Source organism: Petromyzon marinus, chromosome 4 (assembly GCF_048934315.1).
Source record: "Petromyzon marinus isolate PM22_M1 ecotype Great Lakes invasive population chromosome 4, UKy_Petmar_22M1.pri1.0, whole genome shotgun sequence".
NCBI classification, from domain to species: Eukaryota; Metazoa; Chordata; class Hyperoartia; order Petromyzontiformes; family Petromyzontidae; genus Petromyzon; species Petromyzon marinus.
This window is the reverse complement of record NC_133670.1, coordinates 5029992-5043340: the sequence shown is the minus strand read 5'-3', so window position 1 is coordinate 5043340 and position 13349 is coordinate 5029992. Positions and strand designations below refer to the sequence as shown.

Below are 13349 nucleotides of genomic sequence, written 5' to 3'. Positions count from 1 at the left end.
CCTTTGTCTCCCCAATGGTGATGTTTACACACCACACCAGGTACTCACTTGAGGTTGAGCCAACCTAGAGGAGGCCCAGCACCGGTTCAGATAATCGTCACAGCTTTTGGCCATGAGCGGGAATTCAACTCGGGTCGCCGGGTTTATATGTTAGCGTGCTAACCGCTACACTACCACTCACACTCACGATATATTTCTATTAATTAATAAGAGTAATCACGTGTTGGTCAATTAACTGCACTTGCATTTCCAGTATCTGGCATAACACAGTTGTGAAACTGCCCTCAACGTGTGCTACAATTGGCTCTATAAGTGTGTCTCATCAGGTATGCTGCATCGCGGGGCCTTTGCCATTTCACAAAGCCTCAGAGTGCACCCAGCCTGGCACAAGTGCTGTGGGGGGGGATGTCACCGGCAGTTGTTGTCGCGTAGCGAAGTATAAACTGCAACCGCTGCCTGACCCACCACCACCGCCGTGACAGCACAAGCAGTGGCTGAGCCAGGGGGTCTGCTGCTGCTGCTGCTGTTTGCATTCCCACCGCAGGGCCTCCACACAGCCCTTCCTGAGAGCTCTCAAAGAATTGGGATTTTGGTCTTGCTCTCCGCACACTCGAGGTGGCTCGCTGATTTACAAAAAAATAACTGCTTTTGGGCCATTGTTTTATTTGTAGTTGTTAAACCCAAGATATAGTATCGTGTTTAGAACACTGTGTCCCAACAAGCATCGGGTAACTTGCAAAGGCCAGACTTTGATCACTTATCCAACGTGCAAGTCCTGTGGTTGTGTGCGTGGATGCATGCGCGCAATTGCCATGTTCGCAGGAATTTACCGCATTAAATTACATCGGTTGAACATTTACGCTGCGCAGAATGATGATTCTGCTTTTCGACCGATATTGGAATCCAACAAAAGTTAAGTAATGTTTCTTTTTATAGTGTGATGCAGATAACATTTCAACACAATAAGAGTTATAGTACTGAGGGGCGACCCTTTTGAAGAATGTCCAGTTTAGTTGTTCACAAAAGCAAAGCATTAAACATTACTTGCTAATTGTGTGTTTTTTATTATGCATTTTAACAGAAAGTTTCTCTTTTGATTTGAAGATTTCGTGACTGCAGGAATCCATACTCTTTGATTCTTTCGGTATAGTCACGTAGGTAGAAAAATAAAAGAAGGAACAATATTTTTTTTTTATAATAAAAATACTTTTTTAATTTAATTTTTCTACCTACGTGACTTTACCGAAAGAGCCAAAGAGAAAGTTTCTCACCAATTCAAGCAATGTTCCACATCACAGCAGGTATATTTAAAATTTGTATTTGTAAGTGTAGTCAGGATATGATAAAGGAGAGTATGAGAGTGTTTTTTTTATACTTAAACCTTACATTCCATTGTACCATGAAGAAGTGCCATTTTCCAGAAACATTTGCTAATTTTCTATTTTTTTTTCAAGGCGGTGTTGTTAACAAATGTGTTGCATTAATTTGATCGTTTATAGGAATATCGTAAGTATCAACATATTTCCAAAACGAGGTAAACTTCATAGACAGCACATCTTGTTTCTCCAGTTATCACAATGTCAGGGAAATATGTCTGTCAGCTAAATTATGAAATTGTCGAGGCCAATTACCAAGAGTCATATTTTGCATGCTTGTATTTTATTCAGCTAAGGTGGGAAAACTTAAAATTGCACATAGAAGCACAGCGCGTGGACAGGTACTCATTTGGAACCACACTGAGGAATCACACTGAGGAATCACACCGAGGATCACACTGAGGAATCACACTAAGGAATCACACTGAGGATCACACTGAGGAATCACACTGAGGATCACACTGAGGAATCACACTGAAGAATCACACTGAGGAATCACACTGAGGAATCACACCGAGGAATCATACTGAGGAATCACACCGAGGAATCACACCGAAGAATCACACTGAAGAATCACACTGAGGAATCACACTGAGGAATCACACTGAGGAATCACACTGAGGAATCACACCGAGGAATCACACTGAGGATCAGAGGGAGGAAAACATATATTGGAGAGCATACGCATGTTAAAGACACGTGATTCCAACTGTTGAGGAAAGTAAGTGCGCTTGGCCAGGCAATAATCGTAGCCAGCAGGGCTGATGGTGAGGAATAAAAAGTGGCAGCCAAAGGGTTGGTGGGAGCGCATCTCAGGGGAGGTCTTCATCCAGCAGTGGATTGACTGGTGATGTTGATGGTGGATTTAGGAAGGTAGTGTAACAGTCGGAATGCTCATCACTGAGCCAGTCGTGCCGAGACAATGGGTACATTTCAGTATTGACTCGGTAAATTTCGTAGGGAATTTACAAAGTTAGGCATCTGCTGTACATGGAACCTTGAGCAAACATTTAAACAGTGAAATATTACCAGTATTTTCCGGTTACTTATTGTTGTAATAAGGATAACGATTTATTTCTCTATGTTGTTGCACAATGTGTATAAATACGGTGTGGTATTTGCACACTTATTCTGTATATCGTGGTACACTATTTACATACGCAAATATAGCCTACGTCATGATATTTACAGATATTCGGTATGTTTTTGTATTTGCAAACATACATATCGAATGTGCGTTGTGATACATATATATTACAGTATATGTTGTAGTACTTACATATGTACGTAGACATTTTTTAAATTTTGTGTTACTTACATATGTAGCTATTCTGTATGTTATGGTATTTGCAATGCATTCACGGATTCACTTATTATCTTTGTCGTGAAGAAAGGCGTTCTCTTAATGAACTGCATCCAATGAGCTCCACTTCCGTGCCTCGTGAATGTTTTGTTGATGACAGTTTGGCACGAGTTAGCACGTGTGACTTCACAAGTAAATAAACATCAGGCCGCAGTCTGTCTCTCTAACACATCCACACCACCTTGACATTACATCACAGGGCCGTGAGAGGTCTTCATCCAGCAGTGGATTGACGATGGCTGGTGATGTTGATGACGATGACGTTTCTACAGTTATCTGTCTACGTTATTCCGACATTGCCACTTACAGTGACAATGTCACTTGCAGTGACATTGACACTTGCAGTGACATTGACATTGCCACTTGCAGTGACATTGCCACTGCAAGTGGCATTGCAGTGACAATGTAGTGGCAATGTCACTGCATTGTCACTGCAAGTGGCAATGCCACTTAATGCTACTTGCAGTGACATTGCCACTTGCAGTGACATTGACATTGGCACTTGCAGTGACAATGCAGTGGCAATGCCACTTGCAGTGGCAATGCCACTTGCAGTGCCATTGTCACTTGCAGTGACAATGTAAACATGGGGATCTGGCGTTGCTTACAGTGAAGTTCACAATCTATCAGGCCAAGCTTAATTATCAACGAGACCACACATTCCTAACATTTTACCAGGTAAGCCTCACTCAGCTATATAGCTCTTTTTTCAGAAGCGACCTGGCCACAAACGATAGCTCAACGAAGTGGTTTATCGTGTGAAAATGTACAGCAGCCAAATACTGTGGAGAGAAAAACCGGACGACCTGGAGAAAAATCCACACGACCACGGGGAGAGAGGCACGCAAACTCCTAATATACAGCAGCAGGCGTTAGGGTCGAACCCACGGCCTCCTGTATACCAGGCGAGGTAGTTTACATCTCCCCAAGTTTTTGCTTCAGTACTGTTTACTGTTCATGTAGAAAGTTCTTTAAATCATTAATGGATCTATGACGTAAATAGATAAATTTGTATCCGTGCCAGTTAACTGATAATGTTTTTAGTTTTTTCGGTAAAGTCACGTTGAAGAGAAACAACAAAATAATAAAATATATATAAAACAATAAAAAAAATTCTCACGTTTCGACCATAACTCAAACGGTCGTCTTTTCAACGTGACTTTACCGAAAAACGAAGAATATGAATTACTGCAGTCACGAAAGCTTTAAATCAAAAATGATAATGTTTTGTTAATGTACGTAGTATTCAAAATGATCATATGCCGCAGCGCTCCTGTCACGCTGAGCACATTTCCTTTTTGCGTTTTTATTTTTGTTGCAATCCAACAAATCCCATCGAGCACACACACACACACGCACGGGATTGTGGGAGTGCATGCATTCATTCAGCAGCATTGGTGCAACACAAGCAAACTCGACACCCGGTGTCTCACCAGGAGAGTCGGGTGAACAAATAATGTACGCGCAGCGGCAGTGCGGAGTTGCAGGCGGCATGCGACATCCACGTACTCTGTCCATGCCGTGCGTGCTACGATTATTGTGCATTTCGTATCGATTGAGCAGCAGGAGACTCACTCACTCACGGCTGGATGGGGTCCACCCCCCCCCATGCCTGACCGGAGTGCTCGTGTTCGGTTCGCTGGTTTGTGTTTTCCAACGGAGTTTATTGATCCGCAGTGGATTTCGCTGCCAAGGATGGTGAGGGCAACGCACACAAGCACGGGCACCGAACTACACGGGTGGTCCCGGCTATTGCTAAGAGGATTGCTTGACGGAAAGCCGAATAATGTACACTGAAGCTATACTGAATCTGTTGAGCTAAGAGGGTGCATTTAATTACTGTACGTACAGTATTTTTATTGTAGCTTTATTTGAATAAATCGACTTTTTGTATCAGTTGCTCATACTGTACAATGTAGTACAATCCTATCGGTCAAATAGGATTGCGACCTTTTTTGTCAAATGACCAATAGGAATGCCGTCCTATTTGTCAAATGACCAACCAAGGGGGAGGCACTCCTCTCTGTCGATGGCCCTGAGCCAGTGGTGGAAATTCCACGTTATCATGGTGGAGGCACTTCTATCCATCTGTACAAAATGACCGCCAACTGATCCTTCATCTATAAATCCCGCAGGCATGATGGGCTCGGTCAATCCCAAATGTACCAAAATTTTAATTCACAGTGCGCAAATAATGAGTTGGATTCGCCCTCTTGCAATGCAACTGTTGTCAATGTTACATCGTACTTTAAATTGAAACTTGGAGGCATTGCGGTGGTTTCCATAATTAACATTTATGAATGTAATAGTGTTGCAGGCCAGTTGGCCGGGGTGATAGATGCCACGGTCTTGTTCCTCCGGGGTCAGAGGTCAGACCAGTTTTAATCAGGTGTCCGGCAGTGTTTTGTGGCCTCCCGAGTGTGGGTCATGTGAGGGCACAGCTCGTAAATGCAGGGCCTTGTGTCCCCACACCCCAACAGTGAGACTGCGGCTGTAATTTATGTATGTACGTTGGAGTTGTGTGGGAAGGACAACAAACTAAACACAAAAAACAGTTCTAAACGATGTGACGTCACTCCTGAATTACGGTAGATGCAGACAGTCTCCTGGTGTAAATTACAAATGGACACTCAGTCACCATAATGCCAGCATTGCGGATAAATCCAAAACATCCATAGGTCAGCGAGAAAAAAATTGCACTAATAAGGATTTTTATGCTCCCATTATGCTGTTTTTGCCGACATGTTCGCACATTTATATTGAGCAGATGAAGAAAGACCTGGTGTAAGTCCGTTGAGATTCATCATTCCTTTTGAAAGAGAGACGTGGTTACACATAGTTGCATAGAAACAGCTGTATGAAATGATTGTGTTATGGAATTGTTAAACAAAATTTATTCATAACAGCCTGCTTTTTTGAGCAATGATACCACAGTGCATTGGCCACTTTTACCGCAGTCGGCTGTGAGATTCCAGTTTCTAACGTCGTGCAAAGTGACCCAGTGTGTATCACAGTACCCGTTGTCCTGTTTACTGGGTAGCACGTAGGGGTAGTTCGAGTTGCACTGTCCCACCAGGTCCCCAGGTGGCGAGATGTTAACTACCTCGCCTGGTGTACAGGAGGTCATGGATTCGATCCTGACCCTGACGCCTGCATATTTTAAGTTCCCATGTTCTCCCCGTGGATGCGTGGATTTTTCACCAGGTCCTCCGCTTTTTCCCTCCACTTTTATAAACATGCGTTTATATAGCTTCGTTGGCCCTATCTGATAAAATACAAAAACGAGTTTAGTTTCGGAGTCACTGATGCTGCACCCCCCACCCCACACACACACACAGTGGAGTAGAGACTTACGTAAGTCAAGACATTTTCTTGCACCAATGCTTTTCACTTTGGCTCAAAAGAAGAACATCTAGAGTTTTGTAAGAGTTGTCTCTCACGAACAACTTTGTTTCCAATCCCAAAGGTGTCTATCACTCAATCGCGATAATTGCTTCTCTTCAGTCTCCAGCTGATGCCCGGTTGGGTTTAAGGTTGAGAATGACATATAAGGTACCACATGTAATTTCTTGAAAAGAACATTTAAATTTGTACTAATTGCATATACGTATAATTTCGAATGAAAAAAATCTAAATAAAGGAACGAAAGATATCACAACTTTCCACTAAATAAATATTTGTATAGAAGTAAACAATTATCATACACAATCTTTAGTAAAGTGATATGAATGTAAATTGCATTACAGTATTCTACATTTTTAATATCAACAAATAAAAATATGATAAATACACGTAACAATGTAAACCTGTCACGCTTGCTGTACTCTACTGAATTATGATATTGGTTTTGGCCTCACTGTGCTCAGGGATGGCTCTTGCGTACCAGCCAGCCCGGTGGCATTCTCTGTAGGCCTACACCCAGTGGAGCCAAAATTGGTTCAGTTTACCGTGTTGATCGTGTTTAAAGAAATATTACTTTCCGAAAGCCGTGGTCAGAGAGGGAGGGGGACCCATCCATTGCCGGGCCTCAATGTTTATTTTGGCAACGAAGCGGGACACCCATCCCTGCTTATTTGTTTTTCTTTCTATTTTCGCAAGTACAGGCGAGCATTTCACTGGAGCCCATTTTTTGAACCTGCTCACACAATATTACATGATTATAAAGCCATCAATTATGCTTGTTGCATGCATTTTCAGCCCAGGCTTGCAGTCAGGTTAGCACAAGTGCCTAATGATGTTGTACTACTCATACCGCCACATCAAAGGGGCCTGACATTTCCGTAATGTGCCTTATTAAGCATCGATGTTCTAAAATACACTCAGCATTAAGTGTAGAAAAAAAACATTTCGGCCTGTGTAATGAATTATTAAATGACATGCATTCTAAAGGCAGACAGTAATGACAGGAGACTATGGAGAGATTCAGTACTTGAAACTCAAAGTGAATTGTGGTTATGTGTAAACAAACGCAATTATGTCCAACAGATATTCTGAGAACTGCTCCTGTAACGTTGATAAGATCACACTGACTGCACACGTTATTAATTACAGTTTTTGTGCTTATTTGCTAAAATTAATGTTTAAAAAGTGCATGCTTTTATTTATTGGTGCATATCGTTTCACGTTTAACCTATGAGATTGCATTTATAATTTATTATTGTCTGTCGAGAAGGATCACGGTGAGTAAATGAATCAATAGACATACTAATTATATCACAATTTAGTCCATCACCATATGCACCTTATGGACCAACGTTTTTCCCCCCCCCCCCAGCATCATTAGTTTAGACGGGCAAAATCTTGACAGGCTTCCAAATTTGCGAGCGCCGTCAGCAGAGTAAGGCATGAACACGTTGTTGGTTCTCAATTGCCTCGGACAGCTTTTAACCTAGAGATTTCCCATCAGAACCCTTCGTACGTGGACGAAAATAGTGGCCTTGTAAATTACCTTCATTGAAACTGGCATCTCTAGCAAGTCCTTCTGGGCTTCGTGCACGAGAGCTTTCCTTTCAGTAACACCGCAACGAGATGCCTTCACACCCTGTGGCTGCAGCAGCAGCAGCTCAAAGTGCGGATTCCCTTTGCATGAGCGGCAGCGGTGCTGAAAAACAACGGAGAGTTTGATTAATCGTGTTGACGAGCCAGAGTGATCCTCAAAAGTGAGGCAGCTTCCCACCCTTGATGGCGATGTTGTACTTGCACAGCGCGCTGAAGTGTGGCTATAGGGCTCGTGACGTTTGCGACTCGAGAAGTATATTTTTAGTCATCCTGCTGCAGTGTAGCATGGCCCTTGTTCATCCCAAATAATGGCCCTGGCTGCTTCCCGGCTTGCAAACAACCCTCCCTTAAGCCCTGTCACAGCAGCCACGTGTTCGCACCTTGTTGGTCGAGTGGTCAGCAATGATTAGAGGGCATCTGCTGATCCTGCTCATGTTCTGCAATCAAAATGAATTGGTACCTATGCCTTTTTTTTTGCTCATCAGTGAAATTGTTGTTATGAGCAATAATCTATTATAAACTAATGATCCGCATCTAATCCGGCGTTCGTTGGCCTGTAATTGCACGCCACACCTAATGCAAACACTGGCCAGGTGCTGTGCCCAAAGTCTGGGACATTCGTGGTAAGCACTCTTATTTACTTCTCAGCGTGATTTTAAATCACGCTGCGGTAAACGTATGCCAGTGCTTATTAAGCCCACCAGGAATACAACAAATGTTTTTTTTTTAAAGCACACGTTCTTCAAGAAGAGTTGTTGGTTTTATAATATTTGAGTCAGGAGGAGTCTGTTATGTTTGTGTACCGTGTGTGTGACGACATTGCACGGGTGTTAACATGTTTTAAAGATGCCCCGCAAGAAGAGTGGAATTGCGAATTGCTTGCCCATCCGTTGTTCATTTCTGAATTGCTCCTGGACAAAATAAACATAGTGCATCGCCTGTGTTTTACTTTGGCGTATGCACCGTCGAGTGCTGTGTGGTCTGCAGAAAAAAATGTCATTCCGTACATTTTATTTGTATGTTCACGAACTAAATTTGTCCAAGAATGCGAAAGTGCACTATTTACGTTTTTTTTACTTTGGTGCACGCGCCGCTGAGCGCTTTGTGGTCTGCACAAACGCCAAACCGTGCGCCACCTTGCCATCATGCTAAATGATCCAAAGTGTGCTACGACATTAACATTCATGCTAGCGTTCAAGAAAATGTAATTATAAACATTGCATGCTCAAAGAAATATATCATGCACGGAAAATTCCACACGGCTATCCGGAGTGCATTTTCAAATTGATCTACCATGACCTTAAGCAGCATCACCTTCCAATGTGACATGGGCAACATGAATTAAATACAGCAGCTCCAGCGTCAATTACAGGCTCACCATCCTGTAGCTTTAACCCTTCAAATCAAGAAGAGGTGGTACTTGGTCAGTGCTTGGATGGGTGATCACAGGATATATTGGCCGCTCTGGCGAAGTAATATTGCATCCTCACTTTGGGTGACATTGCTTTCAGGTTCTGTATAGGGCATCAGCTCTCCCTGCACAGCTGTGAGGCTCATGCTAACGTATAAACGTGCGTTTACAGTATTTGGCTGCTATACATTTCCACGTCATAAGCCACTTCGTTGAGCGATTATTTGGGCCAGGTCGCTGCTGAAAAATAGCTCAGTGGACCTTGCCTGGTGAAATAAAAAATAGTTAATAGTTAAAACGTCGCTTTTCGTAGCCAATACAATGATCCTTATTTGGTTATTAGACCACTAGGTACAGTACTGTGTGGCCTAATCCAAAAACAAATATTGATCAAGGCTTACAGTGAGGGAAAAAAGTATTTGATCCCCTGCTGATTTTGTACGTTTGCCCACTGACAAAGAAATGATCAGTCTATAATTTTAATGGTAGGTTTATTTGAACAGTGAGAGACAGAATAACAACAACAAAATCCAGAAAAAATACATGTCAAAAATTTTATAAATTGATTTGCATTTTAATGAGGGAAATAAGTATTTGACCCCTCTGCAAAACATGACTTAGTACTTGGTGGCAAAACCCTTGTTGGCAATCACAGAGGTCAGACGTTTCTTGTAGTTGGCAACCCGGTTTGCACACATCTCAGGAGAGATTTTGTCCCACTCCTCTTTGCAGGTCTTCTCCAAGTCATTAAGGTTTCGAGGCTGACGTTTGGCAACTCGAACCTTCAGCTCCCTCCACATATTTTCTATGGGATTAAGGTCTGGAGACTGGCTAGGCCACTCCAGGACCTGAATGTGCTTCTTCTTGAGCCACTCCTTTGTTGCCTTGGCCGTGTGTTTCATGTCATTGTCATGCTGGAATACCCATCCACCGTCAAACACCTCCATGTTTGACGGTGGGGATGGTGTTCTTGGGGTCATAGGCAGCATTCCTCCTCCTCCAAACACGGCGAGTTGAGTTGATGCCAAAGAGCTCCATTTTGGTCTCATCTGACCACAACACTTTCGCCCAGTTGTCCTCTGAATCATTCAGATGTTCATTGGCAAACTTCAGACGGACATGTATATGTGCTTTCTTGAGCAGAGGGACCTTGCGGGCGCTGCAGGATTTCAGTCCTTCACGGCGTAGTGTGTTACCAATTGTTGTATTGGTGACTATGGTCCCAGCTGCCTTGAGATCATTGACAAGATCCTCCCGTGTAGTTCTGGGCTGATTCCTCACCGTTCTCATGATCATTGCAACTCCACGAGGTGAGATTTTGCATAGAGCCCCAGGCCGAGGGAGATTGACAGTTCTTTTGTGTTTCTTCCATTTGCGAATAATCGCACCAACTGTTGTCACCTTCTCACCAAGCTGCTTGGCAATGGTCATGTAGCACATTCCAGCTTTGTGTAGGTCTACAATCTTGTCCCTGCCATCCTTGGAGAGTTCTTTGGTCTTGGCCATGGTGGAGAGTTGGGAATCTGATTGATTGATTGCTTCTGTGGACAGGAGCACTCCCTTTAAGAGTGTGCTTCTAATCTCAGCTCGTTACCTGTATAAAAGACACCTGGGAGCCAGAAATCTTTCTGATTAAGAGGGGGTCAAATACTTATTTCCCTCATTAAAATGCAAATCAATTTATAACATTTTTGACATGCGTTTTTCTGGATTTTGTTGTTATTATTCTGTCTCTCACTGTTCAAATAAACCTACCATTAAAATTATAGACTGATCATTTCTTTGTCAGTGGGCAAACGTACAAAATCAGCAGGGGATTAAATACTTTTTTCCCTCACTGTATCCTGCTGTAGAACGTGTGCCATCCCAGTCCCATGGCCATTAAATCCCATGGCACTCTGCAATAATATCAGAGGCATTGACCCCCAATGTTCTGGCTAAAATCCACCAGCCGAGCAAACCTCCCTGAGGTGTCGAATAAAATGTATTCTTAACCGAGTGCATCTTGTTTACATTACTGTAAACAAGATGCATTGATCTCGGTCGATATTCACCCAACAAAGGTCTGTACTGTACCTCGTATGCTTCGTACAATTTAATGGAGTGCAAAGAGAAATATCCTCGACGACAAATTAAGGGCTTGTTGCTTATTTTAATTTACATTCCAAGCACACGTTGACTCCTTAAATATACACATTACTACAAAATAATATTTTTGATTAGTTGTGCAAATCTATTTTGTTTATCTAGGCCAGGAACCCATGGAGTTGTAATTCCCAATGCAATCTTATTTATGTGAGGACAGTTATATTTTTGAGGTAATTGAGTTGAGAATGCTTGATTATAAACACAATCAAATTTACATGTACAGTATTTTACAGATCGGAGCGTGTTAGCTCAGCCTACAATACCTCTGGAGGCAATGGAATAAATGCCGTGTTACTTTGTGGCGAATGTGGAATTTCCACCACTGACTACCATGGCAGGCACCAACAGTGTTTGTCACATTCCAAAACTCACCGCCGCTTTGCGTTTTGGTTTGTCTTATTCAGGAATACATGCTGGTGAAGCTCTGAGAGGAAGGAATTTGATGGCGAGCGCTTGGGATGTACAGAACCGCACGGGCTCCTTCATCCCGGCAGGCCCAGGCTCCGAGGCCAGGCCCCGCGCGAGAGGAGGGGGCGCAGGAGGAGGTGGAGGAGGGGGAGGCGGGCCACGCAAGGAGCGGCCCAAGAGCAGCGCCGGCCCCGAGTCCGCCGACAGCAGGCTCCACCGCAAGGCCCGCTCGGCCAGCCTGGAGGCCGGCACGCGGCCCTGGCGCGGTAGCGCCAGCGGGGAGTCGCCGGAGCCGGGCGCGGGGGGCGGAGCCCACGCGGAGCGCGCTGGGTCGGGGGCCCCGCCGGCCCGACCCGTGCGCAGCAGCACCAGCGGGGAGTCGTCTGGGCCCGAGAGGCGAGGCGGCGGCGGCGGCGGCAATCCGGGCCGCCCACGCAGCAGCTGCAGCGGGGAGTCCGCGGGGCCTGAGCGCTCGGGCCGCGAGTCGCCGTCGTCGTCGTCGGCGTCGCGCCCGCGGTGCCGCCCGCTGAGCAGCGCGAGCGGGGACTCGTCCGACCTGGAGCAGCGGCGGGAGCCCTCCTCGTCGTCGCCCGAGGTCCTCGAGCCCTCCTGGGCGACGGACGGCGGCGGCGGCGGCGACGACGACGACGACGACGACGACCCGGCCGCCGCCGCGGACGCCTCCGTCACGGCCCTCGCCAGCTTCGGCGAAGACGCGCGCATGCAGTTCGCCAACAGCCGCCTGCACCTCGACGAGGAGGACGAAGAGGAGGAGGAGGAGGATGAAGAGGAGGAGCCGGAAGAACTGAAAGAGGAGTGTCACTACGACGCGGGTGCGGCGGCGGCGGCGGCGGCGGCCGCGGCAGGCTCCGCGCCGCGCTCGGCCTCAAGCTGCACGGCCGGCGGCAGTCCGGACGGGGCCCGGGCGGCACCGCTGCCACTCCCGGAGGCCATGGAGAGGGAGTTCGCGGCCGGGATGCACATGCAGCGGAACCGCACCTCGGGGGGCTTCCTGGAGGGCCTCTTCGGGTGCCTGAGGCCCGTGTGGAGCATGCTGGGACGGGCGTACACCACCGAGTACAAGGTGCAGCAGGCAGGTCGGTGTCCTTCGCGGCTTTCTTTAAACGCACGGGCGGCCCTGGCGTGGCCCCCGTCAAAACGTGTGTGGAATTATGTCCAATGCCAGCTTCACTTCTACTCAGTTGCCCATTCTCTTCCCTCCCCTCGCCCCTCCACTCCATCCCGTCCCTCCCCTATAGCTCTTTTGTGACCCCCATGTGCCCTCTGTTGCAGTCACTCATTCCTTGGCTCTTGCACTGCCCCCGGCCATCTTATTCACTAACAAAAAATTCCCGCTTTTAAACTCTGTAAAGCGCCTTGAGCTAAGGCGCTATTTAAATGTAAAATAGTGTGTATCACGTCTGTTGTAGCCCAGCTATGAGTTAACGAAGTGCGTGTCCTTGAAAATTGTCTCCTTTTACATAAATGCCTCCTTTGCCGTTAGTCGCCGAGCTTCTGAAATCTGTCCTGGCAATCTTCAGCCGAAATATCTCTCTTACTTGCGCCTTAGTCAACAATCGCTTGAATGTCCTCAGTGTATTCATAATGAAGTGCCTTGCAAAGATAATTTTGACACGTTGCACGC

At 45.6% G+C, this 13349-nt stretch overlaps 1 protein-coding gene across 3 annotated transcripts in view; it reads left to right on the top strand.

The window, feature by feature from the left end:
• LOC116938820 (mitogen-activated protein kinase kinase kinase 13-like) overlaps positions 1-13349 on the top strand; it is a 166617-nt gene that overhangs the window by 58565 nt on the left and 94703 nt on the right. For all 3 annotated transcript variants that reach the window (XM_076054926.1, XM_076054920.1, XM_076054913.1), the window contains exon 2: positions 11701-12801. In XM_076054926.1, coding sequence (XP_075911041.1) covers positions 11739-12801 — 1063 coding nt within the window. In that variant the 5' untranslated portion in view covers positions 11701-11738. The remainder of the gene's footprint in view (positions 1-11700; positions 12802-13349) is intronic.